Below are 24,558 nucleotides of genomic sequence, written 5' to 3' on the forward strand. Positions count from 1 at the left end.
TTCGCAGCTTGCCTTTTTGATAACAAAGAGGACGTCAAAAGAGAAATTCTCTGGCGATAGAGGGATCCTGTTGTGGCTTGTTTTTTAAGTCATTTCACCAAGGACTAAACACTTAAGTGTCTCGAGCTGTTTCAGACCGAACAGCTTTTGAAGTTCTCTCATAGTCTCAAACTCAACCATATGTGTTGTATGTACTAAGCAGTATAGGTAATCCGCCATGGAAAGTTGGATAGCATGTTTCCATGACAGAATCTAACCACACATAACTTTCATACAAAAACCCATACCACCTGACACGTTATGACATCAGTGTCTATTTATTCCCAGAGTATTCCCGGCCTGGAGTTCTGGAGCATTTTACAGTCCCAGCTCACATAGCTGTGTGTTGATTTATATGGCTGAGTTGGGAGGGGTGGGGGTATTTATGTACACTTGAACCATTAGGAGACAGAAACCTGTGTGTATATGAGACATTGATTCAGCTGGTCTTCTCTCTCTTCTCGTTTCAGATGTGATTTTGATGATACTGCACAGTATCGTGTTTCTGCCATGAACAGCAGGGGAGAACTCTCTACCTTTGCCTCTGTCGTTGTTAAGAGTATGTTTATAAAGTATAGTTCTCAAAGTCTGGTGCTTCCACAATGAACTAGACAATATTCCCCAGTATCACCCCATTGACACAGTGATTTAACCTAGTTTACGATCTATCTTAGTGCTGCTTTAACTTGGTCCGGTTTCAAGTCTCCTCTGTGTGAAAGGATCACATATTTCTGTTGACTACAACACCGCAATAACATGCTAATAGTAAGTACCTGTGTTCATTCTACCCTAGGATTTAAAGGAGAGGTAGAGGAGGCTCTCCCCATGCCCAGACGTAAGTCAGAGGAATATCATTTATTGGAAAAATATACTCAATACTCATAAAATAATATATTTTATTAATACCCATCCATATGTATTTATGGATGTGTGCATACCACCTTACTAAACAGTATTAACATAACCTATTGAGAGTATGCTAAGCTGGAACACTGGTTTTGAGGAGGGGGCTGGAGGGAGGTGGTGGGGGGGACCTGGGGATGCTATGGGTGCTATTGCACGAACAGCTTTTTTTCGTTCCCTTGACGCTGGGCGCAGGAAAGTCAACAGACAACGAAGGTAACAGGGTCACTGAAGCTCTGCGCTGGTTTGATGACGTTTTGGTCAACTTGGTGAATTCACTGAGTGTCACTCAATGTGTGTGCACGATCCCTATTATGTGCATCTGTTTGGAAAGATCCTGTGATAATATCTTTCAATTGCCTGGGAAAGACCGATGGTTCAGCATGACCAAAAAAAGCACCACATTTGTCATGAACAGAATACCTGAACATTTTGGCAAGTGAATGGTTTTTGAAATTGTATGCAAGTCATAGAGCCTTGAAAGTTAAATACTGTAAACTAGAGTGACATAGAGAATACATTGAGACATATACACTGTAGTTTACAACCTGGATCAATGATTTGAGACTATAGATTACTGCACTTAGTAGTTGTTTAGTCACATTCATTACCCTTTTTTAATTCATGAACGGGACTTGGATTCTAAAATCGGACACGTGGGTTTGAAGTCTTGATCTCCTACTGGGTTTAATATGTCAAATGTGCATCACTGTCTACTGCATGATGTGACTCCCTCCCCCAGTTTCCCCAGTGCTGTTTGTACACAATCTGGTGTGACTCTTTTTAGTGTCTGAACAGTGTACTTAATGATGTTAATGGGGGTTTTGTGTTGTCCTTCGGGTACATGGTCTCCCTGTACACGCCTCTGTCTGTTTGAAGAGCTTGGCCAGAGTCTGTGTAGGGTTCTTTTTTTATTTCACTTGTTCTTGGGAGGGGAAGGGTAAAATGTAATGCTACCGGATAATATTTAGTTGCATCATCAATCATCCTAAAGTGTCTAAAATGTATTTTGTAGCTCAATAAAGTTACTATGGGAGAAGAATGAATGGGAGAAAATGCTATAGGCCAGTGTTTCCCAACTCGTCAGTACCCCAACAGTACATCTTTTTGTTATAGCCCTGGACAAACACACCTGATTCAATTCGTCAACTAATCAAGCCCTCTCAATTAGTTAAATTAGGTGTGCTTTTCCAGAGTTACAAAAAAAGTGTCCTGTTGAGGATACTCGTGGACACTGCTATAGGAGATACTGCCTTTGGTTGTTGGACACATGCAAAGAGACAGTGGCCAGGTAAACAAAACCAATGCATGGCTTTGCTGTCTAACCTTGTTCATAGATTACTCACAGGGAAGGAAATCAATGTGTTATTTTGGAATTTGGGTGAACTATCCCTTTAAGAGCATTTACTTTCTCTTTGTTCGTCCATCCCTTTTGATTTGAATAATAATGCAGACAGGTGTCTATTAAGGCAGCTCCCCGCACCTCTCTGATTCAGAGGGGCTGGATTAAATGCGGAAGACACCTTCTCATTTGAATGCATTCAGTTGTACAACTGACTAGGTATCCCCCTTTCCTTTTCCCTAAATTTGAGGTGTGTCACACAACGCATGCTGTTGCATGATGGGAACAAAATAGCAACCTGACCTCTAACCTTACGTTACTTGATGTTCCTTCCTGTCAGATGGCATCGTCTCTGAGTATGGCATCACCTTCGAGACCCACATCGTGGACGGGTTTGGCGTGTCATTCGGACGGGAGGGCGAGACCATGAGCCTGGGTGCCATGGTCATCATTTCCCCCAACCTGGCACGTTACCAGCCCGTGGTGCAGTGGTACAGAGACGGTAGGTGATGCCCCAGAGATCTTTGAACTCTTGGCGGAGGTTTAATAAGGTTACATGGACAGGGAAGATCTGATCCTAGATCAGCACTCCTATTCTGAGCTAGTTGATACATATGCCCCTGGGCTATGGGATTTATTTGAGATGCTCCTTGATGAGGAAGGCCCCTGACGATGGTAGGGCAGCCATTTTAACCTGATCTCGCTTCTTTGTCTATCAGATGTTCTTCTGCAGCCCTCCAAGTGGTGTCAGATGCACTGGAGTGGAGACAAGGCCACGCTGACCCTGACACACCTGAACAAGGAGGACGAGGGGCTCTACACCCTGCGCATTACCACCAAGACTAAATATGAGACATATTCTGCTTACGTCTTTGTCAGAGGTGGGGACCTTCACCATGAGCAAAACTGAACACCACTGCTCGCTGTCACATTATCACTCCTCAGTTGATTACATGCCTTGTTTACTGATTCGCAAGTTTAACTGATTTTATTTTTCTGTGTGTGTGTGTGTGTGTGTGTGTGTGTGCGTGTGTGTTTGAGTGCAGACAGTATGGCCACTTGTTTACCCCCTCTCTGTTTCCATTGGCCTGTCTCATGTTCTATAGTGTGATTAACAGTTTATCGTCAACGTCACACAGATATCTCACCAGGCACCAGATAACAATGTAATCATGGTCCGTGTGTGTGTTCTTATATATACATTGGAGTTGAACCATAGCAGTCTCTGGTTAAACTTACCTCCGCATATAATGGAACTCACTCATTATGATTATAGTAGAGTCAATCAACTCCTGTCGCAATCTCTGGCCTGGTTTTGTATAACATGGGGAAAATGATGCACGCTGACGCCGCCAACTTATTCATTAAGGTCCACTCTTAGCACCTTTTTTTCTATCTAGAACCATGTCCCCATAAGATGACCCTTTTTCGGTTCCATGTAGAACAGTGGAGGCTTCTGAGGGGGGGATGGCTCATAATAATGTCTGGAACGGCGCGAATGGAATTGCAAACATATGGAAACCATGTGTTTGGCGTATTTGATACCATTCCATCGATTCCGCTCCAGCCATTACCACAAGCCCATCCTCCCCAATTAAGGTGCCACCAACCTCCTGTGATGTAGAACCCTTTTTACAGAGGCTTCCTACATGGAACCCAAAGGGGTTCTCCTATTGGGGACAGCCAGCCGAAGAACACTCTTGGAACCAACCTTTTTTCTAAGCGTGTATTGACCTCTGTTGTTCCATGTTACTCATTCTCTTGCTAACAGATGGAACTTGTGCTCTGTAGAGTAGAGTGGATGGAAATGGGCCTTGCTCTCTCTGTCATGGTTCAGGGTTGCTCTGTAAAGGAGAGGCCATGTACAGTCACTCCCTGTGGACACAGAGACCCCATTGCAGTCGAGAGACGAACAAGGCCAGGCTATTCTCAGTGAGCTCAGATCTGAAATGGGTTTGGCTGGGAACAGAGGTAGATGATACTGTATATGTCTCTTCCAGGAGAGACTTGCCTGCTGAGTCTCCTTATAAGCCACAGGGCTTTCTTGTTCTCGCTCCGTCGCTCCATCTGTTATCTGTCTCTTTCACTCTCTTTATCTTACAGACGCACACACAGTAAAATATAATACCAGGCAGTATATAGTCCTACAGTATATACAGCTAACGTAGACATATACATAGACATACAGTCCCCAGACCACATAAGTGGCTAATTTTGTTTCTCACTTTATTGAAAGCATGTGTTCTGTCTTTTTAAGCATCACCTCTCTTCTCCCCTTTAACTGAGAGGCACGCTGCTGCTATTACTGGGATGTGTTTAACTTAAAGGCTAGTAGCATTCCTGGCACTTAGCTGTGGAGCCACGTAGTTCAGCAGGCGGGATACAGCACTATATGTTGGCACTGTATCAAAACAAGCCTCAATCAAAGCACTGTACACTATAGAGATCTTATCATGCACTATGGATTCTATATGTAATTCTATGCCTTTATAACTCAATACAAAAAAGTCAAGGAAATGTACATCAACTGTGTTCTGTACACACTCTGGTTGTGTGTTTTGTGTTAGTCTGATAAGATATTTTACTGTGTGTGTGTTTGCGAGAGAGAGAGCGAGAACTAATGAGAAGGGAGGAAGAAAATACTACACCAGCACATTTGACTGGCAATGTGTATGTTCCTGTATCAGATGCCGATGCGGAGGTGGAGGGAGCCCCTGGTGCCCCACTGGATGTGACGTGTCAGGACGCCAATAAGGATTACGTCATCGTGACCTGGAAGCAGCCGGCTGTGGACGGTGGCAACTCCATCCTGGGCTACTTTGTGGACAGGTCAGTACCATCCCCCATCACTACATGCCCGTTCTGGTAGGGCCCCTAACCTTAAGGTTAGGCTTCACAATGCCACCCGGATGAGAGACCTCGAGTGGAGTTGAAGGGAAAAACCCTTGGCTTATCATGACACGGCTAGGAGAACGTTCCTCTCCCTTTTTAGCGCCCCTTGTACCGCCATTCACTCCAGTTACAACTGCAGATAACCTAGAAGAAGAGGTACAGATGTTTTTCCTGATCATGTGACCTGACCTCTTAAAAACAAACAAACATGTGAAATGACCTCGTTATGGCTATAACAAGGGCCCAGAGTTTTTCCCGATCTTACCAATAGACCTAACTCCGGGCCTTATCAAGAAGCCCGTACCAAGTTTGTTACCGAATGTCTGATGGAATGAATTCTGTCTCTTTGCACCCTGTGTTCAGGTGTGAGGTTGGTACCACACACTGGAGCCAGTGTAATGACACCCCCATTAAGTTTGCCCGTTTCCCCGTGACTGGGTTGGTGGAGGGGCGCTCCTACAACTTCCGCGTGCGTGCCGTCAACAAGTCTGGCATGAGTCGGCCATCCCGCACCTCTGAGGTGGTGGCAGCTATGGATCCTGCCGACCGCACGCGTATGAGAGGTATGGTGGGCACCCCGATTTGGCATCTGCCCCTCCCTGTCTGTCTGTCTTCTCTCACATTGTCTTATGGTACTGCTAAAGTCTTGTGTTGTGAGTATGTAACTTTGTGATGTCTAAATGGTTTTAGTATTATGCATATCTTTTCTTGTTTGTAACTATGCATCAGTAACATTCTCCTCTTCCAATGGCCTTCAGGTACCTCTGCACCCTGGACCGGCCAGATCATTGTCACTGAAGAGGAGCCTGCAGGTAGGAAGGAAATGCTTTTGCACTATTCAATGATGATCAATACTCTCATGCTGCTATAGTTCTAAAAAAAAGACCTAGTGTTCTTTGATTGGAAGGATAATGAAAGCTCTAGTCTAGATCAATAGCCTGGTTGCCAGTCTGATGCTCTTGCCAACTCCTTGTGGAATTGTCACGTTTGGCTTAACAATGACACTGGAATAGGCAAGAGCACAAACTGATCTGGGACCAGGCTTTGAGATCAAACCCCTTATACATTATTTTTCACATTACTTCCTATCAGAGGGTGTAGTCCCTGGCAGACCCAAAGAACTGGAGGTCACTGAGGCCACCAAGAACTATGTGGTTCTGAGCTGGAAACCCCCTGGAGAGCGAGGCCACGAGGGCATCATGTACTATGTGGAGAAGGTGAGGAATAAATACTGAAATCATGTACCTTATCTGTAGCGTGACTCATCTGATCAACTTAACCATCACTATTATCCATAACAACCACCATATCAAAATAATTCAGTAAGTAATCATGATTCTGTTTTTTTTTTTTAGAGTTTCTATCTGGAAATAGAGTATTGTATACTGTGGTACTGCAGGTTTGGAGGGTTGGTTTTTGGAGTGTTTGGAGCCCTACTCCTAACTGCTTTGCGTTGCATTGTGTGGTTAGTGTGTGTCTGGTACAGACAGCTGGCAGAGGGTGAACACCGAGATCCCGGTGAAGTCTCCTCGCTACGCCCTGTTTGACCTGGCTGAAGGGAAGGCCTACAGATTCCGTGTGCGCTGCTGCAACTCCGCTGGTGTGGGCGAGCCTTCAGAGGCCACCGAGGCCACCACTGTCGGGGACAAGCTGGGTGAGGGGTCACACTTCACACGCCACCGGCACCAACCTCCGGCCCTGCAACACGAATACCTATGGACCGAATCCCAACATTCTATATAGTACAGGAAAAGTACAGAAATGTATCCACTCACTACTGTACTGTCAGCCGCTCTGGATACGAGCGTCTGCTAAATGACTAAAATGTCAAATATACACATGTAACACAAACCATCCTGTACATCCTGCATTTAGATCAATGCATCTATACCTCAAGTTAGGATTCTGTCTAATGTGCAATCCCCTCCTTATCAGTCTACCTGGGTTCTAGCAAGCTATCAATACACATTATAATTCTAATTGGACTCGCACTCATTCAAAATGGAATCCTAATGTGCTTTCATTTGATCTTAGTTGAATAAACCTCTCCTGTCCCCAGATATCCCATCTGCCCCAGGCCGTGTAGTTCCCACCAGGAACACTGACACGTCCGTGGTGGTGTCCTGGGAGGCTTCCAGGAATGCAAAGGAGCTGGTGGGATACTACATCGAGGCCAGCATCGTGGGCAGCAACACGTTTGAACCCTGCAACAACAAGCCTGTCAAAGCCACCAGGTACAATGGTCCTTCTGACTGTCCTCTCTGTTTCAATTGTTGTTTTACTGAAATGCTGACCGTAACTCAAATTTGGTGTTAAAACCGTAAATTATGTTGAGCTCAAGTTTGACAAGACAATTTCCTCACTCAAATGAAAATGTCCAAAAATGTATAAAATGAAAAAGCATGTCTTTCTCCAAGCGTTTCTGTGTCCTGGTACTCACAGGTTTGTCTGCCACGGGCTGGTGACAGGAGAGAGCTACGTGTTCAGAGTGAAGGCACTGAACACCGCTGGGCTCAGCGAGTGTTCTCAGGAGTCTGAGGCTATCAAGGTGAAGGCTGCTATTGGTGAGTGAGACAGAGGGTGTCATGGCACACCCTCACAACAGGATAGGATGGGTAGTGTTTTTTTAGGAAGACTATGATGAGCCACAGGCCTATACAAGGAACCTATTTTTGTTTATGTTTGATTAAGTACTATGAAGGGATCTACAGTAAGGTATGATGTTATGGTAGGACCAGGGAAGCCTCTTAGCTCTATGGAGATTTGATTGATTCTTCTGCATATTCTTCACTGTTTCTTTTGAGTTTATATGTTCATGATGAAAGAAATGCAATGTGCCCACACTGAACATGGGTTGAGCTGATGTGTTGTACCCTTCTATTTTTCTGTCCATCGAGACATCACATTGTCAGCTCTGTGTACCATCAGCATTAGACTCCTCCCACATGTTATTTTCTATGCCCCCCCTCCCTGCACAACTTGAGGCGTGGCCAGGGTCAGGAGTTGTAGACTTCCTTTAACTTGGGTCAGTGTGATCCAGCTCAGCGGTTGTTACAAACCAGCCCCCCTTGGTTCCTCTGTCACGCGCAATCCACCCCCTACCCAAACAACCAACCATCCCCACCCCTTACCTGTCCTGGGCACAAGATGTGTCAGCCACCACCACCCCACCTGTTGTTAAAGGTACCCCCCAGCTACGCCCAACCACCAATCCCCCTGATTTATGCTGTGTGTGCCTGTCCATTCTACTCACTCTCATCTGGGAATACTAGCTCTGGTCCAGGGCATTATTGCAGCTCAGTGATACAATGTGCACTAATGCCCTGGACCAGAGCTAGGGATATATACTAAACCTGACAGCCCTGCTCTTTTACACAGTTGTCCCATAATGTCAGTTTGCTCTGTGACTAACCAGGCTTCCAGCTGTGAGACGTCACTCAGTCATTGGCAAGCTTTGTGCCGCGCAGCAGGCTCTGTTCTCCCCACACTTAGTGACAAGGTCAATGGATTTCTCCCCACAGTCCATTACAACCAATAGCAGTTTGTAGATGGGCTTAGACCCATTTGTTGTAGTGTCCTACACGATGAAAGGTAAATAATACTCACAATTGAGGCGAGGTTAGTATTGTTAACCCCCCCCCCCCCCCCCCCAACAACAACTACTCCCTGGGTCTGACGATGTGGACGTCGATTAAGGCAGCCCCCCCTCACCTCTGATTCAGAGGGGTTGGTTTTAAATGCGGAAGACACATTTTCGGTTGAATGTATTCAGTTGTATCCCCTTTCCTTCCTTTGTTAGTGAACTTTTCTGTCACACATGTTATCAGAATATATTAGGAAAGAATAGCTGTACCATAGACCTTACTCATAACAATTTCCAATAGTTGTCTCCCAGTACATACACTTGATCAGTTTAGGCCAATGTAGTGCATATAATGAAATCCACTGGCATATAGTGTGGCTTTTTCATGAAGGGTTGGCACAAAGACCGCACACACACTCACTTTCTCCCCTCACACGCTCGTGCTTTGTCTTTTAACTCCGCAACTTGCTTCCTCACACAGATGTCACTTGTTGGTCATCTTGTCTTCATTTTTCATAGTCTGTCAGATGAAGATATTTTACTGCATTTGATAGGGTATTGGTAACATTTCTTGCTCTCTCTACCTTCTGAGTGTCCTGATTTGAGCTGTTTGGTTGTGTGAATGGTTGTTCTTCTTTGCCCGTGTAAAATGGCTTTACGCTTTTCTCTGCTAACTCCTTGTAGGGGGCGGTATTCCTCACGGTGTGTTGCCGGAGGGGGAGTTACCAACGGGTGGTAACGTGGGCTGACTAACGCTGGACGGGAACGCATGAGGCTGTTCAGTAACCCCCTTACACTACGCTGAAGTTCAATGCTCAGACTGACAGTGTGCCTGTGGCATGGGGCCGGGGGCCACTAGCTCAAGCTCCTCAAGGCTGCAGTAATTTAAAGCAAGGGAGGCAGTGGCCTGGTCAGAGCCAGGCAAAGACCTCCAATGAGGTTAGTGCCAGTGGCCAGGCAAACACGTAAGTCCTCTGTAGATGCTTCAGCCAAACAGGGGACACAGAAAGAATCAGCCCAGGACAGACTCAGGTGAGAACATGTACATTTTAGTATCCAGAGTGATTTTACAGTAGTGAGTGCATACATTTTTCTACTGGTCCCCGTGGGAATCAAACCTACAACCCTGGTGTTGCAAGCACCATGCTCTACCAACTGAGCCACATGGGATTACACTCAGTCAGGCCACGCCAACCCTTATATCATCTGAAATAAAAATGTAATCTTTTCACCTCAAGGATTTTTGTTCGCGTTTTAAACCGTTTTATTAATCTGTCTTGAAACATTTTTATCACTTTGGTAAGAAGGTAGAAGACTATTTTGAAAAAATTCTGCCACTGTAATATTAGTATAGTGGTCAGTTTGAATGCATGTGGTTCTACTGTAATATTCACAGGTAAATCATTAAAACAATATCTATAGTGAAAGTATTCAACTGGTAAAATTCAGTTTTTACCCTAAGGTGAGTTTCTGAACAGCTTTCCCAGGTTTAACTACACAGTCACGTGGCCGTTCAGGCTATCTACCTGCCACCTCTAGCACGGCTGCCTCACACACACACAGGGGCTTTTGGTCCTCCCTCCACACCCTCAGTGTTCAGGCACTGTGCTGACCACCTCTCAACTTACTGCAGCCTGGCTGGCTCACACACACTTTGGGCTCTTTTGGCCCACCGTCACCTTGGGAGATCAGTGCACATGAACACACAGGCACTGCGACATAGCTGGAGCTAGCCTATCACAGGGTGTCTCTGAAGTGGGTCAGCCAATCACAAGACAGAAATGGACACCTATAACCTGAGACCTTTTTGGTAGTGTACTTCCAAGTCAGATTCTTCGCCATACCCCCACCCCCAAATTATGGAGAACACCATGTCCATGTGACAGGTCAATTTATTATATGTTATATTACCCCCAACCCCCCACGAAGACCAGCCACTGAGATCATATGTGTCCTCACAGCTCCTGTGGCTAAAATATTATGTCCCATTCAGTCAAGGTCCCAGAAATGAGTGTCCCCAAAATTGTGTCAATGTGTTATGACATAGTGTCTGGTTGAACCATAGCTTAACGTTAAAGGTTATCTTACAAAAAGTATCTGTGACACAAACTGTATGGCATAATAATGTTAACTGACATTTTAAAGAACTGGTTGAATCAATGCTGTTTCATTTCAATGAAAATGCGTCTAAAATACGTCTATGCCCAGTGGAATGTTCAGAAATTTACAAGGGAATGAGTGCCCAATACTTGCTCTAAGAAAAGAGAATGTTAGCAGGTCTAAGTGATGGAAGACTAAAGCTCAACCAAGAGCATTAAGCTTCCGTCTCCCATGACTTCATAGTGTCAGAGTTGACACAGCATGATGCTAACTGGAGTCCTCTGCTGTTCCAGCGTCCCCTACTCCACCCTATGGCATCAGCGTTTTGGAGTGTGTGCGGGACTCTATGGTGTTGGCCTGGAAGCAGCCCACCTTCATCGGAGGTGCTGACATCACCGGCTACTTCGTGGACTACCGTGAGGTCATCAATGGGGTGCCAGGGCAGTGGCACGAGGCCAATGTCAAAGCTGTTAGCGACCGAGCCTACCGAGTGAGTCAGCCATTTTGCTTCTTTGTGATTTCGCTACCCTCTTTAACCTGAATTTTCAGCCACCTTTTTGTCATACCGGGAGAAAAGGGAGAATGATTTTTCACTGTCTGTCCAGGTGTCTGACTTGAAGGAGAACAGGAGGTACCAGTTCCAAGTGCGCGCTGCCAACATGGCAGGTGTGGGTATCCCGTCTCTGCCCAGTGAGACATTTATCTGTGAGGAGTGGACCATTGCTGTGCCAGGTGGGTAGTGCCACTAAAATTCACTCGCAAGCCTGATGAAGTATGATAATTACACTTTAACATATAACAATTAATAACACATCACAGTACAAAGATAAGTGTAAAAATAAATTTTGTAAAAATGAAATCATTGACTTGTATTATAATCTTTTGTGGTAATAAGACATTATTTCTGTACATTACCTTGTCTATGGTTACGTCCCAAATGGTAGCCCTATTGCCCCTGGTCAAAAGTAGTGCACTACAAAGGGAATAGGGTGCGAGTTGGGACACTAGCCTATGATATGTCCGTTTTCTTCAACTCTGAAACGAATGACCCCTAATTTCCCACAGGACCTCCCCATGATCTGCAGGTGACAGAAGTGCGCGCCAACACTCTGGTGTTGCTCTTTAAGCCACCGGTGTACCAGGGCCGTGACCCAGTCAATGGATTCTACGTTGACATTAAGGAGGCTGATGCTGAGGAGGAGGCCTGGAGAGGAGTCAATGAGAAGGCTATCTCCACCAACTACATGAAGGTCAGGACCCTATCCCCTCCAATCACTCCAATCACTAAAGTTTCCCCTGTAACAGATTTCAGCTGAAAATGCTAAATTGACCCAGGATCAGCGTCTAAGGGCAACTACACTATTTCTATCCACTTAGTCAGTCATACCATTGAGCATTCTAATTAAACATTTGAATCCAGATTGTGTGATGCAATATGGTGACATAGTCGACATGTAAATAGGATGTGATTGGTGGAGGTGTTTGTCAGTTAGAGGGTGCGTGTAAAGGGATTTTCAACACTACTGCTTTTCTATGTGAGAAAGTTTGTATCAGTAGTAACATATTTGGTGTATGTGACTAACATGTCTATAATGTGACTCCTTCATAAACAGATTAAGATTCTAAAGGAGGGGGAAACCTATGTGTTCCGTGTGCGTGCTCAGAATAAGGCAGGTGTCGGAAAGGCCTCTGAGCCCACAGAACCAGTCCTGGCTGAAACCAAACCAGGTAGGATGTTAAAGACCCCTCAACAGAGCAGGTGGGAGAGAGGGATGGACAGAATGACATTGTTATACCGGTAAAGTCATACCTTTATGTCATCCTGCACCTTTCCATATTTGTGTCTATTGAGTCTCTAGCCATATTTGACTCTTGTTGTGTTCTCTCTCAGGCACTACGGAGATTGTTGTGGACATTGATGATGATGGCGTGATCTCCATGAACTTTGCCTGCTCAAACCTGACTCCAGACTCCAAATTCGTGTGGTCCAAGAACTACAAAGAGATCACTGACGAAACCCGCATTACTGTGGCAACCAGTGGGGAGAAGTGTGTGTGTGTGTGTGTGTGTGTGTGCGCGTGAAAGAATATTAGGTTTGCTAACATTTCTACAGTAGCCTGTGTTAATTGTATCCCCTCAGGTCCAAGGCCATCTTTAACATGCCTGCTGAGGATGACATCGGCATTTACTCTTGTGCCGTCACCCACACCAATGGCGAATCCTCCAGCTACACCCTCTCAGCGGAGGGTGAGTCCCACTGTGTGTCCGTGGTACTGTAGCACTGTCCACGTTATCACTTTGGAAGCAAACTTAGCAGGCTAAGAGGTTAGCAGAGCTCCATTGCTTCTGGTTTCATTTCTAATCTCTGATTAATCTTTGTGACCTTTTTTTTGTTGACAGAGTTGAAAAAACTGCTGGAGATCAGCCATGACCACAAATTCCCCAGTAAGTAACATATTATTACCGACATTCTCAAAAATGTTTCCCGTTGTTCATTATTACATGTTCCTCCGTCCCTGCTCTCACGTACTGTTGCACTTCCCCCCCCCAGTTATTCCCTTGAAGACCGAGCTGGCTGTGGAGCTGCAAGAGAAGGGCAGAGTTCGCTTCTGGCTGCAGGCTGAGAAGATCTCTGCTAATGGCAAAATAGAATATGTGTTTAATGACAACACTCTCTCCCAGGGAGAGGTAAGTAGGCACGCTTTGGGACTGAAATGAAAAAATACTCTCCGACGTGTGTAAAAGAGGTCTTCTGACCTGAGACATCTTGGATGAATAAATAAATAGAATTTTAAACTACTGTAATTGATGTTCAGGTAAAGTATATTAGACTACTGAAAATGCTCTGTCTGTGGCCTTTTTTATTTTCAGAAATACAAGATGAACTTTAACAAGGACACAGGTGTGATTGAGATGATCATGGAGTCTCTGCTCCAAGGGGACGAGGGAACCTTCACCTTCCAGCTGCAGGATGGAAAAGCCACCAACCAGTCCAGCCTGGTGCTGATTGGAGAAGGTAGGATTAACTCCGGCTGTCCTTTTCGCCTCCTCCAATCACCTTCCATCATTCTCACTCTCGCCTGAGTGCCAGTTTGTGCTATCATGCCAACTCCTTGTCACGGCTTGACAAGTACAGCAATGGAGTAGGCAATAGCACAGACAGATCTGGGACCAGGCTATCACCCCTCTGTTATAAAGAAAAAAACAAGCCCAACTTCTGATCCATAGTGGGGTCTTAACATAATCCACTAGGGGGCAGTAAAATATTATTATGAATGAACTACATACAAATGTATGAAAATGTATTTGTTTAAATAATATCCACATCAATGTATGAAACACATGAAGAAAGATGAATATGATTTGTAGATACAGTTTTGTTTCCTTTCCCCAGTGTTCAAAGGGCTGCAGAAGGAGTCTGAGTTCATGTGCAAAGAGTGGCACAGAAAGCAAGGTATGGGATTTTTTTTAAATTAAGAAAATAGAATAGCGGTATGTTATGACACAAAATTGTAGACTACTGAATAGTTTTTGTTTTGTTTTTTGCAGGCCCTCATTTTGTTGAGTACTTGAGTTATGAAGTGACCCCAGAATGCTGCGTTTTCCTGAAGTGCAAGGTAGGAAAAGAACACACAAAGTGAAGTATGGGTTTTATGAAAATAGACCAGCTCAGCTCTGAACTTTCCAGATGAGATGGTATTACCAGGGTGCAGCCGGGGAACATCTGGACAACAACCTGAACATTATAGGTGTCTTTCGACTCCCGCAGGTTGGAAACATAAAGAAGGAGACTGTTGCATTGTGGTACAAGGATGGGCGTGAGGTCAAGGGAGACGGGAATCTCACCTTCACAGAGGGAGTGCTCAACCTGGAGATTGCTCAGGTGAGAGGAATTGTAATGTTTCATCCACCTCATACATGAGAAAGTACAGGGACTGTAAGACCATACTGCACAACACTTGTCTTTACAGCTTAGAGAGTATTGTTTTGCAGATTTCTGTATACTATTTGAATGGCTCTTGTGTACATTAAAGGCTAGATAAAGGTTGGAAAATATCATATTTCAATGATTATACGGCACATGTATTAACATACTACGTATTGAATATTTTAGTGATGTTATACAAACATTGTTTTGTTCATTTGCATACTGTATGTAACTATGAAACTATCATTGCACGTCTATGTTCATATATCATAAATACTGTACATGTTCCTCACACGTTATGGATACCATCTTCTGGCTACAAGATTCATTGGTGATAAGTTGAGCATCAGGTGGTCTAAAGAGGTTGAAGTTTATTATATTAAAGAAGTTTATTTGACAGTAATCTTTAAAAAAAAATGTCTTTATACAATAGCCTAATACGTCACTCTTAACTGAATTTCTCAACATTTCTCACATTTCCAGTCCCAGCATCTAACCCAACCCTATGAGGTGCTAGGTGTTAGGTGTTCTATGGAGAATAATGAATGACGTGGAAGGTGAATGTATAGAGCCCCAATTTGATTATACCACACTATAATGTAATCCATTTGCTGCTAGAAATGTGTTCCAACGTCCACTGAAGTAGCTAGCAATTTTACTAGGTAGCTACAGTAGTTGCCTTTGTAACCAAACAGACTTGTTAGTTTGGCTAACCAAATCATCAGTCCTTGCTGTAGAGGGGTTGGCTGACGGTCACAAAAATGATGCGTGCCTGCACATCAATGAGCCATGTGGCGTTATGATTCTGAACTGTCAGATAGCTAGCAACAGTGACAAGAAGTTGTCATGTGGGGAATCGTATGTGGCTCGTTTCAGCTCGTTGTAGCTTGTTATTGCTACCATGTCTTGTTTTGACTCGTGTCATGTTTATGCTAATAATATGGAAAAGATTCACTACTGTAGCTAGTTAAACAACAAACACAACAATGTATTTGAGACAACAAGTGCAAATGTATTTATGTTTTCAATAAACATTTGGAGACTTAATATAGTTTACATGAAAACAATCTAAGCCAACCCAGTCGGTTTTGTTGCTAAACAACCAACCTGTCTATTATGAAAATGTAATTTAACAATTATTGATCCTAACATCTTCAGAAATCGGTGATTCTGACAGCTTTTGGGGCACATTCTTGCCATGCTTCTGTAAATAATTTAACATCCTTATACAGTACCAGTCAAAAGTTTGGACACCTACTCATTCTAGAGTTTTTTTCTAAATTTTTACTATTTTCTACATTGTAGAATAATAGCAAAGACATCAAAACTGAAATAACACATATGGAATCATGTATCCCAAAAAATCTAAATATATTTGACATTCTTCAAAGTAGCCACCCTGATGACACATCACACCACCTCCTCCATGCTTCACGTTGGGAACCACACATGCGGAGATAATCCATTCACCTATTCTGTGTCTCACAAAGACACTGCGGTTGGAACCAAAAATCTCAAATTTGGACTCATCAGACTAAAGGACAGATTTCCGCCGGTCTAATGTCCATTGCTTGTGTTTCTTGGCCCGAGCAAGACTCTTCTTATTATTGGTGTCCTTTAGTAGTGGTTTCCTTACAGCAAATCGATCATGAATGACAAGAGTGCAAAGCTGTCATCAAATCAAAGGGTGGCTACTTGTATTTTGATTTGTTTAACACTTTTTTGTTACTATATGATTCCATATGTGTTATTTCATAGTTTTGATGTTTTCACTTTTATTATTATTTTACAATGTAAAAATAAAGAAAAACCCTGGAATGAGTGTGTTCTGAAATGTTTTGACTGTGTGCTTCTAAAAGCCAATGAGGAGATGGGGAGAGGCAAGACTTGCACTGGTTCAGCATCACAAATAGAACTGACTTCTATTTTAGCGCTTGGCATACCAGACGCTCATTGGCGGGCGCGAGCAGTGTGGGTGCAATGATTGAAAAACACGTATGTGTACATTTATTTTGCAACGCTCGCACACACAAAAGCAGCAAGGACTTTTCACAAAACTGCATTCAGCAAATGACGGAATAGCGAGAGATGGCTATGTACTGTCCCACAAAATTGCTAAACATATCAAGCCATTCGCTGAGGGCAAATTCATTAAAGAATGTTTAATTGACTCTGTAACAATACTTTGCCCCGACAAGAAAGAGCTGTTTGGAAATGTTTCCCTGTCAAGTTGAACAGTGACACGCGGTGTGTGTTGAGGACATCGTCACTGAGAATATGGAACAACAGTTTTAAGACAAGATTCCGCCTTTGGCCCTGGATGAGAGCAGTGATGCTCGTGACATGGCACAGTTGTTTGAATTTTTTACGAGGCAAAACCCCAGACTTTGAGATTACAGAGGAGCTTGCTTCAGTGCAGTCAATGAAGAGCACAACCTCGGGGAAAGATTTATTGGGGGAGGTTCATATAAGTGTGGTAATGCTGGGACTGCGTTTTGAGTGTGACCACTGACTGGTGACAGAACTTGACAGGAAAAAAAACGTTGGCCTTTTGAAAGGGATGCGAGATCAATTAGCTGAGCTGAACCCAGATCAGAAAAGTATTTTCCTGCATTGCATTACTCATCAGGAGGTGCTCTGTAAATGAGTTCTGAAAACAAGCCATGTTGTGGATGCAGTCACTAAAGTGGCAAAATCTTTAAACCACAGGCAGTTAGTCTCTCTGTTGGAAGAGACAGTCGGGTTGGAAGAGACAGTCGGGTCTTGCATATCTTCCCTGCCACAGAAACGTGAGATGACTGAGTTTGGGGAAGGTGCTTAAGAGGGTGTAGGAGTTTGGCAAATGAAAGGAAAATATGTGGATTTCCCTCAACTGCAAGATAAAGAATGGACTCGTGAATAAACTACAATTCCAAACTACAAGGGAAGGGACTTTTTTCACTTCAGATGTACAGCCTTATCAAAGCCTTCAAGGGAAAATGACTCCTACTGACCTATCAAGTAGAAGCCACCAATCTCACCCATCTTCCGACACTACTAGTCTGTTCCCTATCAGATGACCAGCGGAAGAAGTATACATCGCTGATGCGTGCTTTGAAAGTATAGAGTTTTCTCGTCGTTTTGAGGATTTCTAAGTGTTGGAAAATGACATGCTGTTGGTTTCCTCTCCTTCAACGTGGATAACGCTCCCACTGACCTGCAACTTGAGCTGATCGTTCTTCAGTCTGATGCAGTGGTTGTTTTGAATAGTTCTCCAATGTCACTGACGAGGTTGAGCAAAACTTTCCAAAGATTATGAGTCATGCTCAGGCGATGTTTGCACCAACCTATTCTATGTATATGAACAGACATTTTCTGTGAGGAACTATAACAGGTCAAGGCACAGATCATCTCTTACCGACTCACCTCTCAGCAATCCTGCGCATAGCGACGTCAAACTATACCTGACTTCACTGCTCTAGTCAATGCCCGTCAGAGACTTCACTCCTCACACTGATTGGGTTGTTTTAAATGTAATGTTGAGCTCTCCCTTTCTTGTGTTTGTGTATACCCGTTAACAAGAGACAAGAGTTCTGTCCGTGGTGTTGAATGCACAGTGTACTTTTACCTAAGTGTAGTTCATTGCATGTTTTAAAAATGAAACTTCCTATCAAAAGGAGAACATGGATGTGGTTTATTTCTGTGCATGTTAAAGTTAAATAAGTAGTATATCTGGATATGATTTACATTAGATATCTGTCAACACAGTCATGCACATTATGTATAATCATGTAATATGATTCTGGCCCGTTATGGCAAAAATATGGCCCTCCGTGGAAAATAATTTCCCTGCCAAAAGTGCTCATTCTGTCATCTTCTTGTTTTTTGTTTGTTTTGAGAATGCTTTTTTGCTTTCGCGTCCTATAAATGTGTCCTGCAGCACCCATAGCAGGGGAGAAAAGCTTGCCTTTTCGCTTGAGATTTTCATTTTCTTCATTTACAAAATGGTGGCTGTGCATTTTAGATGTGTGTCTCAAACCTAGCCTTCTCTTATAGATCTCAAAGAAGGATGCCGGTGTCTATGAGATTGTTATGAAGGATGACAGAGGGAAGGACACTTCTACGTTGAATCTGACAGAACAAGGTGACTAAACCCTCAAAGCCATACCTCATTGTCTGTACAGTAACGCCACAAGTCTGTCATTTTTACAAAGTTACATTATGGTCACATTTCTGTTCTCCAGGTTTCAGAGACTTGATGAATGAAATGTTCAGTCATATCGGTAAGAACATGTGTCACTGTCGTAGTAAACACATCTTTAATTTTTACTTGTGTTCAAAACATCCCTAAAGTGCCCCTCTGTAAAGTTGAGCTGTGTAACATTGTGCTGTGTAAAGTCTTTAATGTTGTACTTTGTAACTTCTCTATAATGTTGCACTGTGTAACGCCTCTGTAACCTCCGCTAGCCAACTCCTCCACCGCACTGAAGATCCAGAGCACAGAGGAGGGCATCAGATTGTACTCCTTTGTCAGCTACTACAACGAAGCGCTCCAGGTCACCTGGCACCACAAGTGTGTACTCTCCTTACTTCTCTGTGTTTTTGTCTGTCAATGGAGGCTGGTGGGAGGAGCTATAGGAGGACGGCCACATTTTAATGGCTGGAATGGATGAATTTAAACTGAGTCCAACGTGGTTCCCATGTGTTTGATTCTGTTCCATTAATTCCATTCCAGCCATTACAATGAGCCTGACCTCCTATAGCTCAACCCACCAGGTGTGTGTGTGCATGTAGCACAGAAAGTCTTACGACTCAACCTGAAGTGTCCCCACTTGCACTGCCAAATAGCTAGCTTTTCGGTGGCGCCAACTTGGTAAGACACTTTGGGATGTCGTTCACGTGTGCTAGCAAGGCAGAGGTCCTGGGTTTCAAGCCTCTGTGAGGTGAATCGGGAGGAAACTGTACTCACTAAGCAAGCAGCGTGATGTCAGTTACAGATGGTGCCGTGACCCGGATTTGCAGTTGTGCTCAGCTCAACACTGAGGCCGCTGTGTTGTAAGTTTGGGGGGTGAATGTAGTGCATGGAGATGTTTTGAAACATGCTCCTCAGCCTGAAGTGTCCCTACTAGCACTGCAGAATAGCTAGCTTTTCGGTGGTGCTGACTGCTAAGACGTTTCGGGAGAGCGGTCACGTGTGCAAGCAAGGCAGCGGTCCTGGGTTTGAGCCTCGGTGTGAGCCGAAATCAGGAGGAAGCAGCACTCGCTAAGCAAACGGTGTGAAGTCCGTTACGCGCGTGGTGTCTGCATTTGTGAGTATATTTGCAAGTAAAGTGTCTGATGCAGCCTATGTGTGTAAGTCAGTGACCTGTTTTCCTCTCTCTCGTAGGGATTCAGCGATAGCCTTCACAGACCGCATTAAGAGTGGTGTGGTAGGAGAGCAGCTGTGGCTACAGATCATAGAACCCACAGAGAAAGACAAGGGCAAATATGCCATTGAGTTCCACGATGGGAAGGGCGGTCTGAAGAGGACTGTAGAGTTGGCCGGCCAGGGTGAGACTACATCTGCTTCCCAAATCTCACCCTATATTCCCTATATAGTGCTCTAATTTTCACAAGGGCCCATAAGGCTGTGGTCAAAAGTAGTGCACTATGTTGGGAAAAGGGTGCCATTTGGGATGCGGCCTACATCTAGGTTTGAATTAGGCAGCTTCCCACCACACCAATGCTTTGATGGGCTTATTAAGCATCTTTTTTTTATTGCAGCATTTGATGACGCATATGCTGAGTTCCAGAGGCTCAAGTAAGTGACCTAAAATGTGTGGATTTTTGTACATCAAAAACACATTGTGTAAGCCTATCTACGTGTTCTGAACATGTCAGTAAGTACTGTCCTTCTTTTCATGTCATTGCTATTTTTGGTGTTCCTCCCTGTTTGCCCAGCCACTCTCTCTCTCTTTGCATGTACTGTTTAAATAGCAGGTAGTCTCTGATAGGACTTGAGGAAGGGAAGTGGGTAGACAGATGAAGTCTTTGCTTAGACACGCTTCCTGGCTCCAAACACATTCTCTGCATTCGTTTCTCTTATCTTTGTTCTTCAATTTGTTCTGTCTCTTCCACTGTCAGAGCGGCCGCTATTGCAGAGAGAAGTAAGTTCTCACTTTCTCTGTCTCACACGCACACACCTCAACTTTTAATAACGTTATTATAAGATGGGGATGAGAGGACTGCTCACTGTATTTTAGTGTGTACTGATATTTTCAAACTGATCTGAGCTCAGTGACCTAATTTTGGTGCTCCTTTTTTCAGATCGTGCTCGTGTGGCGGGAGGCCTGCCTGATGTTGTCACCATACAGGAGCTCAAGGTAACCATGTCTGGATGGATCTGTATCTGTCTATGCATGTCCACAGTCCCAAACTGGCCATGCAGGCTTGATAGTGTATGACACTACTATGGTTGCATCTGAAATGGTACCTGTAATAGGGATTTTCAAAGTGAATAAAAGAGCAGAACAATCACAGATGGCCAATCTGGTTTAATACAAGTTGCAACAGGGAGGCACCTCCAGAACAGAAGCAGAGAAAATGTCTAGAGGGCCCTCTCTGAGAAGGCCCTTTTTATATATTAATCACACAGCACTGAATGTTCTGTAAACACCAGCCTGTCAGGCTTGTAGGAAATCATAACATCAGCTAATACAGAATCACACAGTGTCACAGATACATTATCAGTGTGTCCTTGAATCTAGTCTGGTGTCAAACTTTAAACATAACTTTCAACACTGGCAGACATTTGATACTGGCAGTTAAACAGGTCAATACTTAGTAACAACAGATAATTTATAGACTAACGGGTGCAAACAGAGGTGTAAAGTAACGAATTATAACTCCTGTCGTTACTGTAATTGAATAGCATTTGTCTTGATGAAACTACGCTGGCGAGTAAATAATCTACCCTCTATTCTATTGACGAATGTACAATCACTGGACGAGCTCCGTTCGAGACTATCCTAACAATGTGAACAGAAGAACTGTAATATCCTGTGTTTCTCTGATATTTGGTGAACAAAAACATGGATAATATTCTAGCTGGTTATTCTATGCATTGGCAGGGCAGAATGGCAGTAAGCTCAAGGGGAGTGGTGTGGGTCGCTTTGTTAACAATAGCTGGTGCACAATATTTAATATTAAGGAAGTCTCAAGGTTCTGGTCTCCTGAGATAGAATGCCTCATGATAAGCTGTAGACCATACTATTTACTAAGAGTTTTCATCCATATTTTTCGAAGCTGTCTATTTACCAAAACAAACCGATGCTGGCATTAAGACCGCACTCAACGAGCTGTATATAAGCAAACAAGAAAATGCTAATCCAGAGGCGGCACTCCTAGTGGCCGGTGATTTTAATGCAGGAAAACTGAAATCTGTCAACTAATTTCTACTGGCATGTCACCTGAGCAACTAGAGGTGGAAAAAAAACAAATTTACTCCAGACACGCATACAAAGCTCTCCCTCGTCCTCCATATGGTAAATCTGACCATAATTCTATCCTCATGATTCCTGCATACAATCAAAAACACAAACAGGAAGTACCAGTGATGCACTCAATACGGATGTGGTCCGATGAAGCGGATGCTAAGCTACAGGACTTTCACTAGCACAGACTGGTATATGTTCCGTGACTCATCCGATGGCATTGAGGAGTTTACCATATTAATAAGTGCATTCTGTCTAACCAGAATAGAAGAGGAGTGGGAGGCCCCGATGCACAACTGAGCAAGAGGACAAGTACATTAGTGTCTAATTTGAGATACAGACTTCTCACAAGTCCTCAACTGAGAAAAAAGAGCCATATCTCAGACTGGCCAATAGAAATAAAATATGAAGATGGGCAAAAGAACACCAGTATATTTTTGACAAATCGTTTTTTTGTTTTTGTTTACATGCACGTGCCTTTTTATTAGTATTTTTTTTATTATTATTAACTTTTTGATTAAAATGTTAACTCCTGTTTCCATTCCAAGGGAATGCATCTCCCTGCACATACAATCATGTTTATTACATATCAAATACATATCAAATACAGGAAAAGGAGAACTCAAATGTCCCATTACAGTACCCTAGTATTCCCTACATAGTGCACTACATTTGATCAGAGCTCTTGTCAAAAGTGGTGCACTATAGACGGAATAGGGTGCCATTTCAGATATACTCTACTGTATATGTATGTGATCCCGTCTCTCTCTCCCACCAGGCCCTGAACCTGACCTGTAACATTTCAGGCGACCCCGTGCCTGAGGTCGTCTGGCTGAAGAACGAGAGGGAGATAGTGTCGGACGACCACTACATCATGAAGTTCGAGTCGGGCAAGTACGCCAGCTTCACCATTACCACGGTGAACACGACAGACTCGGGCAAGTACAGCATCCTGGTGAAGAACAAGTACGGCACAGAGAGCGCAGACTTCACCATAAGTGTCTTCAGCCCCGACAGCAAGAAATAAGGGAGACTTCAATCTTTGCGTAAATATCATGTATAAATAACAGATTGAGTCCTGAGCATTGGTTTGAGATGGTTTTTATGGTACTATACAAAGTATTTAACTCCAGTTTGAAAATGTGTATTGTTTTACTCTGAGCATGAAATGTCCAAAGGTTCAGAGAGAAATCAGAGAAGAGCTGTTTCAGCATTTTATCTTTCAGAATTACAACAACAAAAAACTATACTATACTAACGGTCCAATCGTCCTTTATCTTGACACAACTATGTGTTTAGTTATACATTCATAGCATTTTCCCCATGTATTGTAATTAAGGCTGTCAATCAGCTAACTCAAGTTAATGTTTTGTAATTTAAGTGCACACTTCTTTTTCACAACTAATCGCATTGTCTGAAAGCGTTCAAAATACACTGAAAACATCCCAAATACATCACCTATTCAGCTAAAAACAATGCGATGCGAAGTTGACATTTAGGTTAAAGAAAGTGTGCTTCATTCATCTACTTTATTTTGAATACTGTTACTTTGGACAAAATCAAAGACAAAATCTTAAAATACAGCTCAATTTGAGCAAATTCAGAATTTGTGATTAATCACAGCAAATCCTGGAATTAACTCGATTACATTTTTTCATTTGACAGCCCTAATTACAATATCCCACTAGGCACACACTGGTTGAATTAATGTTTCCACACCATTTCAATGAAATTAAGTTGAACCAACATGGAACAGACATTAAATTGACGTCTGTGCCCAAGGGGATGTTGCTATAGCTAAAAAAATATGAATTTAAGTACTTAAAAGGCACGTAGACAGTTTGTGTGAATTAAAATTACTCAGTACTTATTACATCACTCCTCCTGTCAGTGTAGTGATTTACTCCACCTCTTTGAATTATGACACCACGCCTTCTGATTATGACATCACTTCCCCTGACATGTAGTAGTGATTATGAATTAACTTCCTCTGTCCCATCTCACGAGAAGGGCTAATAAAATGGAGCATGTATTTCCTCACCACCTCAGTTTTCACTGCGTTGTTCCCTCTCTATGGCACCCCACTCTTCATTCTCCGTTCTCTTACCTCCACTCTTCACACTCTTCTTCAGTCTCCTTTTCACCAATGCACTCCTGGTCCCTCGTCTGATATTGTCTGTTGGTCATCGAGTCTCCGAAGGCCAAGAAGGCATCTATCAGGAACATACACACACACACTTCTCTTCTTACTCCAGGGATTCAAACTCCGCTCCTTGAGGACTGCACTCCTGCTGCTTTGTCTCATTTACACCTGGGCAAT

General features: G+C 43.5%; 1 protein-coding gene across 2 annotated transcripts in view; it reads left to right on the forward strand.

The window, feature by feature from the left end:
- LOC123991078 (M-protein, striated muscle-like) overlaps window positions 1-24,286 on the forward strand; it is a 40,114-nt gene extending 15,828 nt beyond the window's left edge. For both annotated transcript variants that reach the window (XM_046292254.1, XM_046292255.1), the window contains 31 exons: window positions 510-598; window positions 833-874; window positions 2,625-2,786; window positions 3,004-3,165; window positions 4,972-5,113; window positions 5,540-5,739; window positions 5,935-5,988; window positions 6,269-6,393; window positions 6,647-6,830; window positions 7,236-7,410; window positions 7,619-7,740; window positions 11,153-11,349; window positions 11,465-11,591; window positions 11,925-12,109; window positions 12,473-12,587; window positions 12,751-12,907; window positions 13,000-13,106; window positions 13,260-13,304; window positions 13,411-13,547; window positions 13,731-13,875; window positions 14,254-14,313; window positions 14,409-14,476; window positions 14,629-14,742; window positions 18,823-18,910; window positions 19,011-19,049; window positions 19,234-19,339; window positions 20,153-20,316; window positions 20,530-20,566; window positions 20,890-20,912; window positions 21,073-21,128; window positions 23,017-24,286. In XM_046292254.1, the coding sequence (XP_046148210.1) occupies window positions 510-598; window positions 833-874; window positions 2,625-2,786; window positions 3,004-3,165; window positions 4,972-5,113; window positions 5,540-5,739; window positions 5,935-5,988; window positions 6,269-6,393; window positions 6,647-6,830; window positions 7,236-7,410; window positions 7,619-7,740; window positions 11,153-11,349; window positions 11,465-11,591; window positions 11,925-12,109; window positions 12,473-12,587; window positions 12,751-12,907; window positions 13,000-13,106; window positions 13,260-13,304; window positions 13,411-13,547; window positions 13,731-13,875; window positions 14,254-14,313; window positions 14,409-14,476; window positions 14,629-14,742; window positions 18,823-18,910; window positions 19,011-19,049; window positions 19,234-19,339; window positions 20,153-20,316; window positions 20,530-20,566; window positions 20,890-20,912; window positions 21,073-21,128; window positions 23,017-23,265 (3,676 nt within the window). In that variant the 3' untranslated portion in view covers window positions 23,266-24,286. The remainder of the gene's footprint in view (window positions 1-509; window positions 599-832; window positions 875-2,624; window positions 2,787-3,003; window positions 3,166-4,971; window positions 5,114-5,539; window positions 5,740-5,934; window positions 5,989-6,268; window positions 6,394-6,646; window positions 6,831-7,235; window positions 7,411-7,618; window positions 7,741-11,152; window positions 11,350-11,464; window positions 11,592-11,924; window positions 12,110-12,472; window positions 12,588-12,750; window positions 12,908-12,999; window positions 13,107-13,259; window positions 13,305-13,410; window positions 13,548-13,730; window positions 13,876-14,253; window positions 14,314-14,408; window positions 14,477-14,628; window positions 14,743-18,822; window positions 18,911-19,010; window positions 19,050-19,233; window positions 19,340-20,152; window positions 20,317-20,529; window positions 20,567-20,889; window positions 20,913-21,072; window positions 21,129-23,016) is intronic.
- The last annotated feature ends 272 nt before the right edge of the window (window positions 24,287-24,558 follow it).

This window comes from Oncorhynchus gorbuscha, linkage group LG12 (genome assembly GCF_021184085.1).
Source record: "Oncorhynchus gorbuscha isolate QuinsamMale2020 ecotype Even-year linkage group LG12, OgorEven_v1.0, whole genome shotgun sequence".
Classification (NCBI taxonomy): Eukaryota; Metazoa; Chordata; class Actinopteri; order Salmoniformes; family Salmonidae; genus Oncorhynchus; species Oncorhynchus gorbuscha.